At 39.3% G+C, this 22,786-nt stretch overlaps 2 protein-coding genes across 2 annotated transcripts; one reads left to right on the top strand and one right to left on the bottom strand.

Moving 5' to 3' along the window:
• Positions 1-1,218: 1,218 nt before the first annotated feature.
• Positions 1,219-10,881, top strand: zgc:113279 (uncharacterized protein LOC553749 homolog). The gene is made up of 10 exons (XM_035533974.1): positions 1,219-1,405; positions 1,976-2,103; positions 3,443-3,458; positions 5,223-5,269; positions 5,401-5,984; positions 6,714-6,819; positions 8,646-8,792; positions 8,914-8,974; positions 10,276-10,436; positions 10,849-10,881. Exons 1-10 carry the CDS (start codon positions 1,219-1,221, stop codon positions 10,855-10,857), a joined length of 1,446 nt encoding a protein of 481 aa, XP_035389867.1. The 3' UTR covers positions 10,858-10,881.
• A 4,143-nt stretch (positions 10,882-15,024) lies between these two features.
• Positions 15,025-18,021, bottom strand: atf5b (activating transcription factor 5b). The gene is made up of 3 exons (XM_027021261.2): positions 17,338-18,021; positions 16,902-17,091; positions 15,025-16,452 (listed from the first exon to the last, which is right to left on the bottom strand). Exons 1-3 carry the CDS (start codon positions 17,918-17,920, stop codon positions 16,266-16,268), a joined length of 960 nt encoding a protein of 319 aa, XP_026877062.1. The 5' UTR covers positions 17,921-18,021; the 3' UTR covers positions 15,025-16,265.
• Positions 18,022-22,786: the final 4,765 nt, after the last annotated feature.

Raw genomic sequence — 22,786 nt, 5'->3', positions numbered from 1 at the left:
ACACACATGATCCAGTCCATCAAGGTTGTAGGTAGCATCTGAATATTAGATGCTACTCAAACACTAGTCACTTTCTTTCTCTCAGACTAGTCCCTACATCTTCCATTCAGTCCAGCTTCATCCATTCTCCTCCACACTTGTAGTTTTCAGTTGGATGTTTTTCCTGGTTGCTTGCTGGTTTTGGCCACATTAGTTACACACAAAGTTTGTCCTTATCATAGACACTTTATTTATAAAAATAATCGTTTTCTTGCTTAATGATTTTTAAAAACCTGCCCCTTTTGTTCAATACTTCATGTTAACTACAATTTTTTTTTAAATGGTCACTGTTATAGTAGACTACAGAAGTGAATGGTCACTCTTAGTACAGACTACAACGATGAATGGTCACTCTTATAGTACAGACTACAACGATGAATGGTCACTCTTATAGTACAGACTACAGCGGTGAATGGTCACTGTTCTAGTACAGACTACAGCGGTGAATGGTCACTGTTCTAGTACAGACTACAGCGGTGAATGGTCACTGTTCTAGTACAGACTACAGCGGTGAATGGTCACTGTTCTAGTACAGACTACAGCGGTGAATGGTCACTGTTCTAGTACAGACTACAGCGGTGAATGGTCACGCTTATATTACGGACTAGAGTAGTGAATGGGAATTTATAGTACAGACTACAGCAGTGAATGGGAATTTCAGACCATAACTGATGCAGTAGCTTCTCATTTGTTAAACAACCATGTCATGGAAAAGATGTTAATCTGAAGTTCTTCTGCTCATGCCTCACTCACATGCCTTTCTTTCCTTTCTTTTTTATTCTAAAACTATTTTGCATTAAATACATATTAAGCATTAAGATGTGTGATAAACATTTTTTGGTGTGATCTAAGTTTTTGACTTACAGCGCAGTATCGTGACATGACAGGCAGGGCTTTAACCCTCCAGGCAATTCAACATTTTTCCAGTTTAAAGTCTTTCCGGCTTTGAGGCTCACGCAGGCAGGTACCGACCTCACACAAATATGCATTTCTACGTGTGTCTATGAGCACGTTGGAGCGCTACCAGTTTTAAAGTTTGAGGTTTTTTTATTTAACTACAGCCTAAAGAAGAGTTTCGAGAACACATGTTTTATTTGTATCTTTATAATAGTGCAACATTGCGTCAGATGACAGATTAACATGGTCAGGAGTGGAGGGGAAAGTGCAGTGTGTGAGAGAATGCCAGTAAGTCAGGAGTGCGGAGATGAAGACTACGGCATCTATCTGTGCAAAGGTTCACCATTTGCAGGCACTCCGGCGTCGAGTACAAGTGGACCCAATTCACCTACTTCAGCGCTCAGGCTTTTCAATGTGGAACTATGTAACCTCACTGCAAGCCCGAAGCAAGCATCAGTGTCTCCCACAGGTGGGCATATTGCAGGTCCTCCACATCCTGGAATAATGTCAGGATTTGTCTGTAGGAGCGTTTGAGTATTGCTTCACAATACACTGAAATGGATTTGCAACAAAAATGCAGTTAAAATAGATTTGCAATTAAATGACAATTGCAATCTGCAATGGCAGGCTAATTTTAGTTCACATTGGGTATGCCCGTGCAAAGAACTATGAGACCAAAAGGTGGGTTTTTCGTATATCCAGTTTCAGCCTTGGCTAAATTTGTTGAAAAAAAATCCAATAATATGTGTAAGATATTACAGCACCAAAGTAGTCTGTTTCGTTCAGCTTTTTTTAAATTATTATTTATTTATTTTTTTTTACACATCAGAGAAATATATGTACACAGACACACCAGTATACATGGAAATGCATGCACCTGACTCGAAGACAGCAAGAGGGGCCTTTTAGTTGGCCTTTATTGCAGCATCTACGCAGCCTCTGCATGCAGACCCTGTGCGCTCTGCGCATGGAGGGGCGAGATTAGGAGAGACATTTGTTAGACGAAACTAAAGATGATAACTAGAACACATTCTCTTAGGTTTCAAGGCTCAGAAAAGCAAACCTGATAAAAGGTACCTAGGCGTCAGAGTGCGAATGCCAGTACGAGACTTGCTGAGGAATATTCGTATAGCCAAAGGCATGGACCCCAAAGAGCTGCAGGTGGGTGCCAGTTCCTCCACTTCCAGCACTATCATATATATCTCTTGGACTTCAGTAAAGACATTCAACTTACAAACTCACGCTAGTCGCTTTGCCTTTCTCTCCCAAGAAGAAAGAAAACAAAGACACACAAGGTTAGAAGCTTACTTTCAATCAACACATAAATATATATAATTATCTATCAAAAAAATTAAGAGACCACTGAAAAATGATCAATTTATTTATAGAAAATGTGAGTATTTCTATTTATAGAAATGTGTGAGTTAAAATGAACATTATTATTATAATAATTATTATGATTATTATTATTATTATTATTTACATTTGTACTGCACCTTTCTCAAACTCAAGGGCACTTTACAGTCAGATCAGATTTTGTTTTTATTTCATAAACTGACATTTCCCCTGAATTCTAGACAAAATTTTCATAGAGTATTTATCTGCAGAAAATAACAACTGCTCAAAAGACAAAAGACAGTGTTTTCAGACCTCAAGAAAACTCCCACAACAGCCCAAACACCTAGGTAATATGTTGAGATTATTGGTTAACACAAGTCCAATAATCACAACCAAACAGATTTGGCAGGCTGGCCCTATGTTCCATAGGTGTGTCATACACATGCATACATATACATACCTACCTACCTACCTACCTACACACACACACACACACACACACACACACACACACACACACACACACACACACACACACACACACACACACACACACACACACACACACACACACACACACACACACACACACACACACAGACAGACCAAAAAAAAAAAAAGTTGCACAGTAATCTTTATTTGGACCGCCTTTAGCTTTGATTATGGCACGCATTCGCTGTGTCTTTGTTTCCACAAGCTTCTGCAATGTCACATTTATTTCTGTCCAGAGTTGCATTAATTTTTGCCCCAAGATCTTGTATTGATGATGGGAGATTTGGACCACTGCACAAAGTCTTCTCCAGCACATCCCAAAGATTCTCAGTGGGGTTCAGGTCTGGACTCTGTGGTGGCCAATCCATGTGTGAAAATGATGTCTCATGCTCCTTGAACCACTTTCACAATTTGAGCCCGATGAATCCTGGCATTGTCATCTTGGAATATGCCCGTGCCATCAGGGAAGAAAAAATCCATTGATGGAATAATCTGGTCGTTCAGTATATTCAGGTAGTCAGGTGACCTCGTTCTTTGGGCACATAACGTTGTTGAACCTGACCAACTTCAGCAACCCCAGATAATAGTGAGGAAATAAAATGATATTGTAAGGAGAAAAATAGGGATGGTCCAGAATAAACTGGCTTCATGCAGGAAAGGCCTCTGTAGGCTTCAGTGTAAATCCTCAGGAGGCCTCTTTGGGCCTCAGTTGAAGGGGGAGCCTTGGTTCAAGAATGGGACAGCCAAGCCAAGCACTGGAAGACACAATATGGGCAGTCGGTGATATAGAATATGATCGCCTTTTAAAAAAATAAGTAGTTCAGGATGAACCTAATAAACTGGTTGGTGTATGTATGGAATATTAATTTGTATACATTGAATAATGTATGGTTTTGAGAACAATAGTGGAACCAAGATAAGTTTTTATGGAAAAATAAATATGGTTATGAAGAAAATGTATAAAAGGTGTGCCCACCTGAGACATTCTCCAGACAATGCCTCGTTTGTAACATTGAGTTCAGAATAAAACCGTGACCAGCTCTTCTCTTCAATTAATTCCAGAGTCTACATCTATATTTCTGTTTAGTGTGTAATGAGTGAACAGTCTTGAACTTAGGAAGATCTAGGAACGACAATAGCACTGCCCCCACAGGCTTGTACGGTAGGCACTAGGCATGATGGGTACATCACTTCAGCCACCTCTCTTCTTACCCTGATGCGCCCATCACTCTGGAACAGGGTCAGTCTGGACTCATCAGACCACATGACTTTCTATTGCTCCAGAGTCCAATCTTTATGCTCCCTAGCAAATTGAAGCTGTTTTTGACTGTTAGCCTCACTGAAGTGGTTTCCTTAAGGCTACACAGCTGTTTAGTCCCAATCCCTTGAGTTCCCTTCACATTGCACGTGTGGAAATGCTCTTACATTCACTATTAAACATATCCCTGAGTTCTACTGTTGCTTTTCTACGATTTGATTTCACCACACGGTTAAGTGATCGCAGATCACGATCATTCAAGATTTTTTTTCTGACCACATTCCTGCCTCGAAGATGATGTTTCTCCGCTGTCCTTCCACTTTTTAATAATGTGTTGGACAGTTCTTAACCCGATTTGAGTAGTTTCAGCAATATCCTTGTTTTCTCTGGTTGTTGCATGCCAATAATTTGACCCTTCTGAAACAGATTAACATCTTTTCCACGACATGGTTGTTTAACAAATGAGAAGCTACTCACTGCATCAGTTAGGGTTAAATAACTTGTTGCCAGCTAAAACATAATCACCCATGCAGTAATTATCCAATGGGAGACTTTTACCTATTTGCTTAGTTAAATCCAGGTGGTGACCTTTTGTTTTGGCCAGGCAGCGTATATACATTCAAAGTGAGTTATACTAAAGGTGGTGGTAAAGATCATAGGGCAATCCTAGTCAGAGTTTATCTTAATCCAAGCCATTAAACAAACACGATCAAAAAATCTCACAAATCAAACAGCAGCATACAATTCAAAACACCGCAACGTTGAGAAGTGTAAATGTGCAGGTGCTTTGCCATCCTTCGTATTGGCCACATCAGGTGATTGGTCAGGTGATTGATATGGTGAGTGGCCAGGTGATTAGTCAGGTAACACCAACTGGAGTAGCTGTAGAGTACTAATTTTCAATCACAGCTTTCATGAATCTTGCCTGCTCTCCACCAGTTCACATGCCTCGTTAAGTAAGAATTGGTTCAGGTGATCACCTACTCAGTACCTCATTAAGCAGAACAAGGTGCCTGTGTTGGAGTCTAACAGATAGTGGAATGAAATGCTGGCCACATATGTAGAGGTGAAATTTTGAAGTGGTCTCTTAATTTTCTCAGAGGTGTGTGTGTGTGTGTGTGTGTGTGTGTGTGTGTGTGTGTGTGTGTGTGTGTGTACTACCCAATCAGACCAGTGTGCTTTTTAACTTTCTTTTCAGGCAATAAAAAAAGAGTCAATACAAGTGGTGATCGGAGGAAGAGGCTGGTAGGAAAACTTATGCCAAATTTGCCTAAATTGGTAGCTAGTGTTTCCTTGTTTCTGTCTATAACAATGTCTCAAAATGTCAATCCATGATCACTGTAGTTGAGCCCACACTATTCTTGCATGTATTATAGAAGAAGTTGCCGATGAAGAGTTTGGAAGAGCTGTCCATTATAGTGGAGGTGCTGGAAGAGGATCTTAAAACCAGGACGTCCTCTCGATGTCCAAGCAGCCGCTCATTGTGTGATCTCTGTCAAGATCAGGGAGACAAGTACTGGTGTGAAGATGCATGCACGCTTGCAGATGCGTTTCCCCCAACTCCAGGTGACTGTGCAGTCACTGAAGAACTCCCCATGCATTCTGCAGAACCCCATGATCCCTACCCATCCTCTTACAGAGAGGTCACTGCTCCCTTCTCTGGTCCTCAGTGGCGATGCAGTAGCTGTGAGTTAGCTTACTGTATTCACAGGGCTGAATCTGGAATCATCTACTCACCTACCAAAAGTGAGTACCAGGTGCCTTCTCCCCAAGAAACAAGCTATTTGAAACCCAAGATGGACAACTTGTGGCCTTCTTCGGAGAGTCCATCTTATCAGTGCTCGGTACAGGAGGAGTGGAACAACATGACATTCTTTTGCACCCAAATGGAACGAGACGAGAAGATACTGAAGAACATCTCTGACCAAGAGCTTTTTCTGTCAGATGAGCATGGCAGAACGTAAGTTACCAGTGTCATAAATGTGTGTTCCCAGAATCTCCTGTGTCATATGTTTGCTTACAGAGGTTTTCTTGATGGCAATATATTCATGATTTGTAATTACATAAAATTATTGGTATGTACACAGCTGCACCTTAATTGCAAATAAGGGAATGTTCTTGCACACACACACCCCTATGTCATATAGGCACATTATAATTTCAAATGAATTACGGATACATGACCGTCTTACACAGATTATACAATCACTTGTCGTTTACCCTCTGGGGTTTATTTCACACTGCAGCTGTGAAGTCAGTAAATAGAGACTTATTTCTTGGCTGACTCCCAGATCAAACAGTAAAGTCTTACTATAACAACAGAGTGATGAGAGAGGGAAGCCATTAGTTCATATCCAGTTCTGTGAGCAATTCCCCTGTGCAACACAAGGCATTGTGAACAACGGACATTGATCTGGCCCTTCTCAAACATCCTGCACCTCTGAAGACTTATTTACATTAGATAATATTTATATCTTTCTATAGAAAGATGCAGGATTGGTCTTTCTAAGAAAAACAGCTGAAATGTCTGTCTAGCATGGAGCTCTGATCTCTGTTGAGGGGGTGTATATCACCACGTTCTGATATTGTGTAGTGAAATAGACGATGCAAAAATAACCCTTATTAGTTTCATTCAACTGCTTTTTGATTCAATATGTGGCCACTTATTGTTTGTGTGCATTCTTCCCAGACTTCTGCACAGAGCTGTTGATGAGGGCAAACGAGCTCTAGTGTATGTAATCGCCAAAAGGATGGCACACCTAAAAAAACTGGACATCAAAGACACCGAAGGAAAGGTGAAGCTTTGTCCACCTCAGTCATATACATGGATCTCTCTCACATACTCGCACATGGTCGCAATAACTCTTACACTCACACACACACATCTCACTCGCACACAGAATATCTCTCATATGCACTTACGCATGTGCGCACACACTCACACACAAGGGCTCTTTAACTTCATATTGTTAATTAGAATTTTAATTAGGGTTCGACCCTGCACCCAGTTGTTGCCTGATATTTCAGTTAATGAAGCGAGACCAGAGATGGTTTGGATGTCTTTGTAATAACTCCTGCCTGCTCCTTTCTCTTTGCCTTGATAGAACACTGATGAATATTGCATGTTTGAAACTCCAGTTCTCTGACAGTCTTGACTGGAAAATCTCACTCCTTTGCCAAGCTCTAGGGTGTCTTTTCCAGGGAATGTCAGATATACTCAATACCCACCCACACCTCCACCCAGAGGGCACTCTTTCATGTTTGACCTCTTTCATATCGGACACTTGTTTTGAAGGTTTCTCCACAGTCCTCTTCACTCAATGATGCTTGACTTTTCGAGCTCGTTATTTTGAAATCTCCACTGCCACCACGATGGCGTTGCTGGAATAATCTGCGTTGCCACTGGAATGGCGTTATACGTGTGTTTTCTTGAAGGAGAAGAGGAATTCTATTTCATTTCCTGAATTCCTGCAGACTCTCCACTGCTGATGGGTTCTGTACTGACTTCCTCTCCTGACTTACGATGGTTTTCATCACCTTTCTCTCATGGACTGTTTTTTTTTTTTTTTTTTTTTTTTTTTCCCTCCCCTTGACTTGATTTTTTTTTTCTCCACTCTGCAAATGTAAAATTTTATATTCGCTTTCCCCTCAAAGACCCGTTCACAACCCCGATCACATTCCATTACTGATCCGTTCTAGCGTTAAACCTTCCTGCTCTGCACTTCAAGTGTATCTAACTGGAATTCACTTTTACACTCATTACTGGATCACCTTACACCTCCTCATTGCATCCACATGTAACGCGTCTCCTGAACCACATACAGTAACCAGAACCATGCCTCCTACTGGTTACACCCTCTAACTTGCAGAGAGTTCTTCCACACCCCTGGCAGCGCCCCACCAAGATATCTGTTAGGACCACAAGCCATCTTCCTCATATCTATGGTTTTTCCTCAAATGCTTGCTAATCACCTCAATAATAAACTAATAACTGTTTCCGTCATCACCTTATACCCTGCATGGCAGTCTTAGAGTTGTTAGTTGTAACTGTTTCCATTAATTTCATGATTTTCTCCAAGGCTACCAGTCTGGGGGGTGGGGACAAAGCAGCATATCTTTTCATCTCTAATCCACCTTTTAGTTCTTAAGAAGCAGAGTTTCGTTAGTTCTCTGAATCCTACACCTTGTAGCAGTTCTGCATATCCTGGACTCGTTCTGTGAATGCCGTGGTTACCAGGCTCTGACTGAAGTCTTCAGCCAACAGATCAAACACTTTTTTCTCTTCTGCATCTTCCCTCAGATCAGTAAACAGGTGGTCTATCCTCACAAATGACAGCTTTCAAAGAAGCTGGATGCCAATTAATCAAAATATCTTTAATTGTAACTTATATAAATAAGTTACCCTGCCTTTTCATTCAGAGAAAATGAAGCTATTCAGTGAGTTGTCTTATCACAACTCCTCTCTAGCATCTCATCTTGGTAATGGTGATTGTTCTGGGGGCTGATGGTGGACAGGCGGGCCCAGGGCCAGTCCTGGAGCCGCTCTCATTTACCATATGTATGCCTTTAATGCTAGTGCCAGGCCTTGTGGAATGGCTTTGGTCCACACTTATGTTTGCAGACCCCTCTCCACCTCGCTGCTCAGAGGAATCAGCACCATGTGGTGGCAGATCTACTCTCCCTTGGTGCAAACATCAATGAAAGGGACCAAAATGGAAAGACCTGCGTCCACCTCAGCGCCGAGTACGGCTATGTCAGGGTCCTGGAGGTAACAACTCCCTCGTAGTTCATGTGCAGGGATTCAACATACATCTTCCAGTGTCTTGCCTCTGTGCTTTCATTTAACCTCAAGTGAATTACATCACTGAACACTGTATTTCTCTTAACAGGTGATGAAAAGCTATATGATAAATGGAACATATATAGATTTGGAGGCCAGAGATGTAAATGGTATGTTCTACTGGTTTTCATTATATATTCAGAAATGCACCCATATACCAGAAGAAGAACAGAAAGGTATTTAATGAAGCTTATTAGACACTCGCATACAGTATACATACTCACATACTGCTCGCATACAGTATACATACTCACATACTGCTCGCATACAGTATACATACACACACACTGCTCGCATACAGTATACATACTCACATACTGCTCGCATACAGTATACATACTCACACACTGCTCGCATACAGTATACATACTCACATACTGCTCGCATACAGTATACATACTCACACACTGCTCACATACAGTATACATACACAAATACAGTATACATACTCACACACTGCTCGCATACAGTATACATACTCACACACTGCTCGCATACAGTATACATACACACACTGCTCGCATACAGTATACATACTCACACTGCTCGCATACAGTATACATACTCACACACTGCTCGCATACAGTATACATACACACATACTGCTCGCATACAGTATACATACACACACATACTGCTCGCATACAGTATACATACTCACACACTGCTCGCATACAGTATACATACACACACACTGCTCGCATACAGTATACATACTCACATACTGCTCGCATACAGTATACATACACACACACTGCTCGCATACAGTATACATACACACACACTGCTCACATACAGTATACATACTCACATATTGTTCACATACAGTATACATACTCGCATACTGTCCACATACAGTATACATACTCACATACAGTATGTACACACACTGTATACAGTACACACACTGCTCAAATACCGTATACATACAGTGTCCACACACATACCGTATACATACACACATACAGTATACATACACACATACTGCTCACATATCGTATACTTCAGACATGCAACCTATAAACTGGATCAACGCTTACATATTACTGCACAGTATATTGCGCAGTAGTATATTGCAGTAGTATATTGTTCAGTAGTATATTGCAATTGTTCTGTAAATATCTTTTCAGAAGAAGCTGGTTGTCGTATCCATTATAATCAGCATCACATTAGAATCTCGTTTCTGCTACAAACGACTGTCGTGCTCAGCATGTTGCTCCTTAATTGACTATCTCCTTAACACATGGCCGTGTAACGTCTAATACCAGTTATGGCTGCACTCATGTTTTTATTTTGTTCTGGAAAAATCCTAACTTGTGGACTGTGCGTGTGCGTGCATGCGCGCTTGTGCGTGTCTGTATATGCATTTGTGTATGCGCTCGTGTGTGTGTGTGTGTATTGGCCCGGACAGGCCTCACATCTCTGCAGCAGGCGTCAGTAGCTCTGAAGAGCACACTCCGGGAGCTGGAAAAAAGCACCACTGCTAGCCAGGCCCGGCTGAATTCCTTACGCAAGGACCAGATGATGGAAACCTTGGAGTGCCTCCTCCAGATGGAATGCAACCCACACCTGGTTAGTGTAATCACTGCACAGCCCAGAGAGAGGCACCAGGTCAGGGAATTACTGCACAAAAAAGCCCTGCACTCACATGGTTCAAGTGAAAAATGTTTTTATTTGATTAAAAGATCCAGCACACCATAAAGCAGGACTTCCACAGCAGTACCTTTTCTTAGTCATATTAAAACGAGGTAGGTGTTTTCTGCTGGAGAAAGTATGATTGACATCAAACGTGAGTGATGTTTGTATGGTGAACTGTGCATAGTGCACAAAGAATGCTCAGGTACACACCAAGCAGAATTTGCCAGAGCATGTGAGTGTACTGTGTACAATGCAACTTGACTAAATACACAATGTTATTATAGGATATTTAGCTGTATTTTTACACATTAATTGATTTTAATAATGTATTTTTCTTGTTCTCCAGGTCATTTAGAAGTAGTTTGTCCAGTCACACAACTTCTAAGATGAGTTATGCCTGCCAAACAAGGCAGCACTGGGAACTGACGGTAAAATGTTTTTGAGTTAATACAGGTTTTAACCTGCCACAAAATAAACATTTGCATGTAGAAATGCATTTAAAATGACTTTGCATTTGCATGCAGAGAGACATTTTCTATATCCATTTTTGTGGCATAGTAAAAACTATGTATTATGCAATCAGAGGTTTTGTGAACTGTTGGCACCGCGGGGGAAGGAGGGAACCACGCCTGTCACTGGAACACAACAACATGATTGTCCATCAGCTGTTTTCTGTGAAACTTCCAACGTTTGTTACGTTAAAGTAGCAACATTATAAAATGTGGTGTGACCTACAAGCTGGTCTATCACATTAATGTGGGGGTTCTTCCACGTTTGAGAAAAAGGGGGGAAAAAAATCACAAGAGTCATGAGTGTCTTCTGTCCACCTACAAATGTTAATGAGACTATGACAATTGTACACTGCTCTATGCATTGGCCTGCTAAAACCACACACGGTTGCTCACTGTTTAACAGTATTAAACCAATACAAAAAGCATTAACAATAACAGATCACTCTTCAAACTGACATGATTTGGAAGATGAACATATAAGACATGTAGGGCAAGCGATTAAACAGTTTTGAGCAACAGAAATTTAAGAAACATTGTTTAGTTATTTAGAAAAAATTGAGGTATGTTTTGGAAAAAAAGTTGTTTTGCTTTATCAAATCTCTGAGTAAAGTGTATAGCGGGAAGTGGTAAATTTTAGTTTAACAATTTTTTTTTGTTGTTGTTCTTGTTGTTGTTTACTTCACATGTCAAAAACCCAAATTAATTTGCATACAAATGGTGAATTGCACGGATATGTGGTGAACTGGGAGAATCTGAAATGAACTGGAGGTGTTGGACTGAAGTCCTCACAAGGTGATGAATGCGTCCCAGATCCAAGGCTGAAAAACCTTCTTTTTTTTTTTATTGTTGTTTTGTCCAGTGGAACAATAGTTAAACTCATTTTAATGGGTTTAATTTAATTTTATGTCTCAATGCATAAACATTTATAAAACATTTTTATTGAAATGCATTTGCTTCACAAATCTGACATATAAAAATAGATTAAATATATAAGGTAAAAAAATAGATATATGATATAAAGATATCTGATATATAAGGGATATAACTATAGGGCAAATGGTACAGCAAACCAATGAACCAGACATCAATTGAAGGTACATGAAATGCTTAATTCATGAAAGAAATAATAGCAGACATAATTTGATAGTATATTGAGATTATAGTTTAATAAATGTTCTCATTGTCTTTTATATAATTGAAATGCACCGTACATATAATGATGTAACATTTGGATCTGGGTAAAACGGCATGTTATGCTGATCAGTTGTTATGAAAATATTTGTATTAATGTAATGCAGATTTTAGATCTTGGGTCTAATCTGTATGACCTTTTTAAAAAATCATATCTTCTCAACAACAAACAACGTGCTACAGTATATAAAAGCTTTTTGTTGTGTTTTGTTTTGTTTTGCAGACTAATATAATAATGGCGGTTGTGTATTCATCCTTGTTTTGAGCGGTTTTCGTTTTAGCTGGGGTCGGGCAGTTTTAGTAGAACTTGACTCTCTTCACAGATGGTGTTTGCATCTTTATGCATGTTTTGCTTTGAAAAAGAAAGAAAAATAAACAGCCACGCTCATCGCATTTGTATTATTTCTGTCTCATCGCGTATACAACACTGTATAACGTATTCAGTTTTTGTAACAAACCGCAATGATTTCGCCTTATGAGCTCTGCAGAGACATACATACACACGCACGAAATATCACAGAGTTTTACCATGAAGGTACTCTGCAGGTGTGAACCTCTGACGCCACGAACTGCCCGGGGGCGAGCAAATGTAGCGAGTACGCCCGCAGCGACCCACGAGAGCTCTCACGCACGCCGCAGAGCGCTCTCGAGCCGTGTGGCTTTGAAAGCTCAGCGGACTCCTCTTGCACCGCCACAAAGCGGTTAGGTGAGATTCCAGAAACATCTATAAAATGAAGGGAACATGTATATTCTCTTCTCCAGAGCTCCTTAGCAGTTCATATTTGGTACACAGTTTGACTCATAATGGCAGGATATGGCTTAATGAACCGGCTCGGTGATGGTGATGGTGTCGCCTCTGTGATTCACGGAGGCCCAACCTTAAAACTCAACTGTCGCGTTTGAAAGACACGTTGAAGGTCCGTTACCTCGTCCCCTCGTGATCCAGGCCGTTTACAGCACGCCTGTGCTTGTCTACTATTGTGAACCGTCCGTTCAAGGTTAAATCCGAAATATTTGTCAAGCTACTACTAAGTGGAGAGCGCCACCCAGCTGACGCGCACTGAGGATGTTTGAGTACTCAGATTCCTCACACTTCAACAGTATTACTCGTAAGACACTAAAGTACTAGACCGTAAATGTCTCTGAAGGTCACAGCAGTAGAACATATATGTCAGGCTTTAAAAATTCTAATCAATAATCTTTTCTAATAAATAGCTAAATTCAGGAAAAAATATATCTAAATCTTTCAGACAGCATATCAATCATAATTATTATCAAGTTAATGATCTGTGTACGTATTACATTTTCTATGTTTGCTGTAATTTTCTGTTTTTTAGGTTTTGCATAAACTACTCACTTTAAGCGCTCTGACTTGCTCTAACCAAATTCTTCTGTTGTGTGGGACCCTTAGTTAATGCCAGGATTTCATGACTTCATGCGTCTAACACATTCGTTTTTCAGAGAAAAAGATTTTATAGATGCCGAAACACTTTCTCAAAACAAATGGCATTTTTTATATGTATAAAGTGTGATGAAATATCATTTACTCTTATTACTTACATGTGTGGCATAAATGCCTGTATTTATAAATGCCTGTATTTATATAAATATTTATATCATATATATTTATACTGAGATATGGAATTTCTATCTTTAATGATTTACTGCAGATTGTTTACACTTGGTGTCAGAGTTTTTGGCCGAACTCATCTTGATTCACAATTCTTCCTATTCCGTTATGATAAATTATTATTATTATTATTATTATTGTTAATTATTATTATTATTATTATTATTAATAATAATAATAACCTATATTTATATAACACTTTTCATTTTGAGTCCAATCTTCAAGTGTTTTCCACAGAAAGGATTAAGCAATGTTTATATAAGTACATTAATGAAATAACAAAAAGATTAATGAACTACCAATAAAACAGGCTGAATTTTTAAACCAGCTATAATCCCAGCCAGTGAACCTCCTTTAAACTTACCTTTCCCAGTATTGTGTGAGACACTAGTGCAGTTGAGGAGCTTTGTAAGAAAAGCAACATCCACCAATGGAGTTGCAGCGAAATCTCAGGTTGGACTGTAGTCCATCCTCAGCCGAGCACAGCGGTGGCTCTCAACTGTAAGGATCCAGACGATTAGTCGCACGCGGTGTTGGAACAAAACCACGTGGAACTTAATAGCAAGCTAATACAAACAGTGTAAAACTGGTTTAGTGTGCACCCAGTGTCTGGTCCTGGTGTGGCATGTCTAGGTTGCCAAGTTCTGATCTGGATGAAATACATTTAAACAGACAAAAGAGTAGACAGCAGGATAGCAGGTTAGAATAGGTCTTAATTAGAACATGTTTTTTAATAACATTAATTAAATCCTCTCCTCTAGTAGTAGTTTGACAGTCGAATAGTTAGAGAGTAGTAGAGACTTTATAAATGAGGTTATGAAAAGTTTGCTGTGTGCCTTTCCTGGTTATACATACAAAAAAAAAAGAAGTAAATTCTAATTTCTGTAAAGGGAAAGAGAAAACACTTAATCCGATTCCTTTAAGAAATGGCATAGCAACCAAATATAATAAAAATGTTCCAATTAGCATATTATGGGAGTTTTATAATCAACATTATTTCAGTTCTTTGTTTTACACCTACACTAGAATTCTCAATGTTTTTCTAGAATTTGTTGTTGCCTAGGTGAGATGAGAAAAGGTTGCTGTGACATTAAAACTTCAGCCAAAAAAGGCTCATTTGCGAACCTTTCTGAGCATGCGTCAACATTCATAAACATCCTTTTCCTTAACTTTACAAAAACACCAGAGCTTAATTTGGTTTGAATTTATTGTTTTGTTTTGATTCTGATGCACATACAACTTATGACATAGAGGCTTTCCTGCAGAAACAACTGCACATCCCCTCATTTTGCATGATCAATGATATCTGTGATGCATGGCTTATTTAACTCGCAGGCCTAATGCGTACCTGGATACTTAAACATGTGAATAACATTAGGCCTACAGTCTCTTAAGTTCTTCAGCAAAGGACAGTGATTGTTTGCCGCAAACCTGCACGAGAAAGCAAACGATACCTTATAGTGATTCATTAATGCAATTCTATGCTGTAGAACTTAAGCAAATAGTTTTGGTGCGTGATGTTATTAGGTGAAATGACAATAAAATAACTGAAAGCAGAAAGGAACTCTACTCGCTAGCATAATGCACAAAGCAGTCATATAACGGGTCATGCAGTAAATCGTAACCCAACATGCTTTTCTGTATCTTGGACGCATGCATTCAGTACCTGAGCCATTGAAATCACCAAGAAATCTACTATCTTGCTCATGTGCTTTAAACCACAGTACATTGGTTAATAATGTACAGTATTTTAAATGTCACTGGAAAAAAGTTTTTAAAAACTTAACCTGCATAATACATTATTACGGAAGCTATTTCACAATAAAAAAAACAATTTACAAGACCTAAGAAGGTAATATGAAATAAAATGTAAAAATAAAAGGAGACAATAAAAATAAGCAAATGAAAAATGATTTATCACTTAAGATTACAGTGCTCTTCATAATTATAACATACAAAATTAACAATTACTTGGTACATTCTTAAAAGTCTTTACTAAGCAAAACCATGACCAACCCCCCCACCCCCAACTGATAACACAATAAATACACGTCTGCGCTAGTATATGTAGAATAACTGTTGGTTTTTAGTATTGATATAAACAATTTAATCCGCACAGAGTATTTTAATATAAAGTGTAAAAGTCCCCGGAATCATGATGGTTTCTATAATGCATAATCTCTTTAATACTGTTAGTAGGATACTAAGTGTTGTCAGCTCATGGCTATTATCACAGTGCTCCAAGGCATTTTACGTTCCTTATTACACCATATGGCCTGCACGTGTAGTAATTTAGCAAAACATCACTAAATTCATGAGTGCTTTTCAGAGCTCCACCAAGTACGTGGAACATCAGACGCCCACTGCCAGAACCTGTTGGAGTCCTTGGAGAAAGAGCTGATCTTTGTAATGCTGGTGGTGAAAACAGGTCTAGGCACTGGAATCCTCTTTCAAGCGCTGACTTCGAGCCTTATAGACTTCAATTAGAAGGTCTTTGACGTACTGTATCTCTCTCTCTACGGATTCTGCTTTGTCTCGCAGCTCTCTATTTCGTCCCTCCAAGCTATGAAGCTCCTCCTCCAAGCAGTCCTGCTCCGCCCTCTTACGCTGACGATACCTGTTGTTATTATGATAACAAAGGTCATATAAGTCAGCATCATTTTGTTCTTTGGTATGTGTGAGGACAGAATCCAAACGATATTCATCATGAGGCACCAAAGATTGCATGGATCTTCATGTACTAAAAAACACTGACTGAGCAAAAGTGCATTCAACCTCACCTACAGGTCACTGTCAAGAGTTCTTTACTGATTTATTTAACATTTAAACAGTACGCGCACTGACAATGCTGGTTCAAGGGCACACTTTAAGAATAGCAAGACTTATCAGCTGCACTCTTCACCAACACTGCTCAGTTCAGGAATAGTTGTGTAGCCTAAACAGAAACTTGGAGAGCAAGGTCTCATTGTATGCTTGAAATATTTCATTATTTTTCTCTAGTTTGACTAGTGTAACATTTATTCCATTTCATAAGTGTGGCATCTAACAATAACATGTCTACAGTACCTGTAAGCAGCAGTCTTGTTCTGATCTCTTTTCTTCTGTTTACGCTCTCCGTGGTTTCTTTCCAGGGAACCTACTTTCACATCCGGCTTAAACACACATGGGCTTTCTCTTGGCCTTGGCATTGGTTTTTGTGTTGGAAACTCCAAAGAAGATCCAACACTGTCTCCAGACAGACATTCAAGGCTTTGATCTACAAGGCAATCATGGTGTGAATAACCACTGTTCTGGGACTCAACAGCCCCAATTCTGATTGACTGATCTCCCTCATTCATAAAGCCATTATATGGTTCTAGATTGGCAGTGATCTCGTTAAAGTAACACTCGGCAACGTCTGTGTGTTTAAATGCTGGACTGCTTCCGTTTTCACTGCAGTGCAGCACTGACATCGCAACACCTTCATGACCATGACCGGCCATCTTCATTCCATGAACCTCACCTGCTCTCCTGTGGTACGTATCTAGAGATGCACCTGCATCGAAACTTTTCATCATCTCTGCTCTGTAAAAAACGTCTTCGGTCAAACAGCTTTTCTCTTCTTCCTTTAACAGTATGGCACATTCGCGAACCTTCTTTCCACTAGTATGGTGCTTCCCAAAAAATTTGTCGACAGAGCACTGGTCAAAAGCCATCTCTGTGTACCCCGAATGAGTCCCTTTGAAAGTCCACGTTTCTTTCTCGAAGACCTCTACGTCTTTGCATCCATTGGGCGCTATCCTTTGGCTACTGGAGTGGGTCCGCACGTAGCTGTAAGGGGAAGGTCTAGGCATTTTTGTTCTGCCAACAGAGCTGCCACAGAAGCCTCTCAGGTCGAGTTCCCCTGTTGCCAGGGTAACAAGTCTTGGGTTGGTTTCAGATTGGTTTACACCGTACGAAGTACAGGGTAACTGGTAGTACGACTGGGCGGCCATAGCTTGTAAGCCTTTGTCACATTTTTGCCATTTCTCTGCTTTCATTGGTGTGGATTCGAATAAGTAGTAATCCTCGAGTTGGGCAAGTTCCTCTTTCAGGAGAGAGGTCATTACCTCCAAGTCAGAGGGCACGCGGACATCATGCTCCAAGGGTGAAGGCGGTATCGATGAACCAGGAGATGATTCAGTTGATGCTGAATGTGAGTAGGTGGTAAAATTTTCTGTTATCCAATCTGTTAGAAAAAAGTGCATTAAGTAATCTGCATCCATCTCTGACACATGTATTCACCAGTTTAATTGGGACATCTGAACAGGATGAATGGTAAGTACATCAGCCTTTTAGAAGAGCATTCATTAATAAAGATAAACAAGACATACATTATAAAAAAGCAAGTTGTTTTACTTACTGTACGCCATTAACACGTATACTGCAGTGCGGTTTTCACCGACAATCGGGTAAAATAAAAAAATCACCCCGCTGCTTACCAATTATGTGCTGTGTGTGTGTTAACTCCTCCCCTCGTCTCCAGGATTGGCCATCGTTAGCCAGTAGGAAACAGGGAATTCTGAGGTGGACTGTGCAAACAAGGTGAATTTTCCAGAGAAGGATCTATACCACCACAATCTTCTCCGATTTGGTTAAAACACTGAATTTCAAGCAGTTTGTCAGAATTCGAGAGATGCATCACACAGCACAATGATGAGAAAAGATGAAACCTGCAGGAGACAAACAAGGTAAAACACCCCAGATGTGTTAGTCAAACCTCTGAACTAGATCATGCACTCCAAAAACCAACTTAATGCAGCATTCTCTCCAAATGACCTGAGCAAGACACTTCTCTGCTGGTGTATGCTGGCATTCAGTTTCATTACTTCCTGAGTTTGTAGCCTTTGTGTATATAAATACTCTCCAAGGAGTATTAGAAAAGACAACATTAGTGAATAGTAACCAGCAGTAAGCAAGTCCAGTTTTAGTTATAGGAACGCTACATAGATAGGTTTACTCTCCTCTGATATTCACTATATTCACTGTCTCAATAAAAAATGCAAGTCTTGTTAAATACTGTGGATCAGAGTTTAATCTTAAACCATCACATGGTTTCCTTATTGTTGGGGTTCAGTGTGTGCAAGTCCAGTAGGCTACTCCTCATTCATTCAATCATCCTCTTCATCTGTTCAGCATCTGTGCCAAAAATTAATCTGAAGCCATTCACGTGGTAACTGAAGCTAGGTGCCAACAGAATAAATAAGGATATAAACAGAATATAAAAAATAGCCCTTGGATAAAAACTTAAATCATAGCGGAAACTGGCAAAGGACCTGTTAATAAATAGGTCTCTGTCAGATTTAAGAGCTGTTTTCAATGACTGAGGGACTTAAGGAATCATAATGAAGGTTTTAAGGATATGGACTAAACTAACTGCCAACTTCAAAGTTTTACGACAGAGCAATAACATATCAGTCATTTCATAGGAAAACACTAGCCAGGCAGGTAGTTTCTGTCGTTTTCTTTTCTCCAAGATTCATACAGCACATTAACATAAAAAGATAATGTGTTTAAACAGGGCGTTCCTGTAATAACAGTCTACCGAATAAAAGTTGACACTTACTCCATTCTGATGAACTGACTGTAGTCTGAAGTGCGTTGCCAACGCAGAAAACTCCAAGTAAAGGATTAATTCAGATTAGTAGAGCATTGCGTCGGTCTCTTTCTTGGGGAAGCATTTGATGTCGGAGATGATCGGTTCCACAATAAAACGTTTACAAAACTTTTGGTCATCGAGGAGAACGCCTCTTCAAACACCAGCCTTGCCACGCTAATTCAAATCAATCCGCTGTGTCGTCCCTATTGCTTCGAGCGGTCGCAAATGTCTTACTATCGTATCTCCTTTGGCTCATAAAAATCGATAATCATTAATAACATTTTTACGGTTTTTATATCTTAACATGTAAGAGCTAAATAAAAAAGTTTAGCTGGTGTTTTATTTTTATGCTTATGCAAATAAATATAAAATTGAGTCGCAACGGTGAATTATACTGCCGTGATAATGTCCGAGAAATAACACGAACCTCGCAAATACACGAGCCGCTTTGAAAGGACTAGTTAATCACAAGCAACGAGGAAGGACACTATTTTTACATTTTGGAGCTGTAACTCTCGTTGCAACCCTGTTGCATCAGATCTACTGGAGTCTTGCCCATGGTGAAACTTTGTTGCCACACAAGTCCACAGTCGGCTGCAGACTGGGCTTTGGTGTTAATAAGTTTTGCTCCCCTGCAAAAATCCTCTATTTGATTGGAAACATAAAATCATTAAAAATGTAGGTTTTATTTGGAAAACATGTACGCGTTCAAAAAAGTCGGAGCTTTGTTGTTTACTCCGTTATATATGATTCCTGCCATAACTGTTTGGCTGTAGAAGAATATGCCTAGAGACAGGCTACTTAAATGTATCCACAACAGATTACATCTTTTTAATTTGTCAGCCCTTTGTGGATTTCTGAAATGGCAATATTTATTTACGTATACATAATTAGTGGTGGCACAATAGCTTCACGTTACCCCGCTCGCAGTTTCTGTGCTTTCTTCCCAAATACTCTGATCGAAACGTGATTTGCCAGCTGCTGAACACGTCACCGACGTCAAATTTTCCTGATTGTTGGCAGGGGATTTTAAATCCCGTTGTATCTAAATTAATTTGTTCATTAATTTATTAAAGGATCATATTGTGTGTCACAAAATTCAAGGTTAGGATTATACCTAAATGTTAATCACCCATTTTGAATGCTTTAAACAATTCTCATTAAACATGGACATTAAACATTTCTCATATTTTACTTAAATTTCCTGTAAGTTCTACACAGCTTCCCACTCCGAACAGAAAAAAATAGAATAACCCTGAACAGTAATTGCCTTACATGTTAGTTAATAAATACAACATCCATAAGGTCAGATACACCATGTATCTTATAGATGAAGGCTGTACAATGTGGAGATATTGTTTCACAATTCATATTTACATATCAGACGTGATTATAAAGTAGCTTTTAATTCATCCATCCTTTAAAAAAAGGCAGTACAAAACAAATAGTAGCACATTTACAGCTGGTGTTGAACCACCAGATTGGTAATTTTAACAAATCACACAGTTCGCATCCTGAATTTGGAATTCAAGCACTACTTATTGCAATAGAATACGTGTTGTAGTATAAACAGTAGTAGTTTGCTGGAGGTGCTCTGTGATATCAAGCAGGACACCACTGGTTTGCTGGTACATTGATAAAGGTTACACCATAATTTCATCACCAGCTCCCAAAGTATTCTGCTGCCATTAATGTTTTATATGCAACTCAGGGTAACATTACACATGCACGTGTGGGTTGGGAGACTCCTCTGTTGCTAAGGTGGCAAATTATCTTTAATGGGTTATATACAATTAACAACACCTTTTTTCCTATAAATGTATTAAATGAGAGAATACATCAAGATGATTGGTATTGTAATGGGAACAGTGAGGTGGAATCAAGCATGAAACCATATACAAGACTGCTTTGGTTTTTGGTTTCACAAGTAAATTTCAAACTGTAAATAATAGCTATTTCTAATTGATGGAATAGGTCATGTAGTAAGCAGACCTTCCGTTATGCCCCTGTGTGGCTCTAAAGGTGGGCTATCAGCAGACTCTGAAAACCTGCACTGAGAACAAGGGAGATTGGTCAATAACTGTACAGCCTTGAGTGCACAGCTCCATATACCGCCAAAAACAAAGAAAGAAAAAAGTTCTTCTGGCAAAATAGCCGTAACTTACTGTGTGACTATCAGCGTCTGGAGATATTCATATTCAGTTTGGTGGAACATTGCAGAACTATTACTCCTACACTTAATAGTGCCGTTTTAGTAATCCTCTAGTGATGCAATCTGAGGGTGTCCACTGGAAGGAGCCATTTTTCAGACAATTTAAGATTTTTTTCATTTAGGAAAAAAAATCCTGTGTGTGTGTATATATGTAATCCAATTGTATATCTGCATCTCAGAGTTCATGCCAACATGTAATAATTATAATGCATTAAGCACTTAACAGAATTGATCAATTTGCTGTTTAATGTTATGTGCCAATATGTGGGATTTCTCTGGAGTCTGTGGTCCTGGGTTGGGAACTCTCCCATTCCGCTCAGTGCGAAGGATTTTACTGGGGTTTTGTGTGGATTTAGAGGTTTTTCTTTGGATCAATTTCCTGCTGGAAGATCAAATCTGTCTGGCACAGGCTGATTTTGATTTAAAATCTCTGTGAGTCCATGATGCCATGTAACCAAACCATATTTCCATGTAATCTGAGCATACAACTCTGTTCCAGCCGAAGTTCCAGTGATGATTAGCAAGCAGCAGGCACTTATGATTGTGGTTATGTTTGTGGTTATGCTTGTAGTTATGTTTGTGGTTATGTTTGTGGTGTGTCCCTAAAACCCCAGTGAAACAAGAGGTTATGCCTGGTCATGTAAGAGTTGCTAAATAACTCAGATGTGTTAAAAAAAAAAAAAAATCAATTTTAAGATAGGCTAATTAGACTTTCAAAAGAATTTATTATACATGATTTTTGGGGAAAATGTGTTTTTTATTTTTGAAGTCTTTTTTACCTGACAAATTTCCCTCATGTTTTCCAGCTCAGATCTAATTGATAAAAAAAAAATTTTTTAAAGCCTTTTATGGTCTTTTTGTAAAGGCCATAATAATTCTTGACAGTACAGGAGGCCTGCTGCTTCTCCCTTGTTAAAGCCTTTATTAAATCATAGGAAACATCTTGGTGTGTGTAGTGTTTTATTTGTGTTCCTCTGTGGCAAGATTTAATCTCAAAATAACAGAGAGTTCACTCTGCTCCTGTTTTTTCTCTACATTTGTGTGTGTGTGTGTGTGTGTGTGTGTTTGTAATATATTAAAAAATTACAGTTAATGGTAACCATAAATTTAATGAAGCTTCAA

Source organism: Electrophorus electricus, chromosome 15 (genome assembly GCF_013358815.1).
Source record: "Electrophorus electricus isolate fEleEle1 chromosome 15, fEleEle1.pri, whole genome shotgun sequence".
In the NCBI taxonomy this organism is placed as follows: Eukaryota; Metazoa; Chordata; class Actinopteri; order Gymnotiformes; family Gymnotidae; genus Electrophorus; species Electrophorus electricus.
Note: the sequence above shows the minus strand (reverse complement) of the source record. Positions and strands in the feature narration are given on the sequence as shown.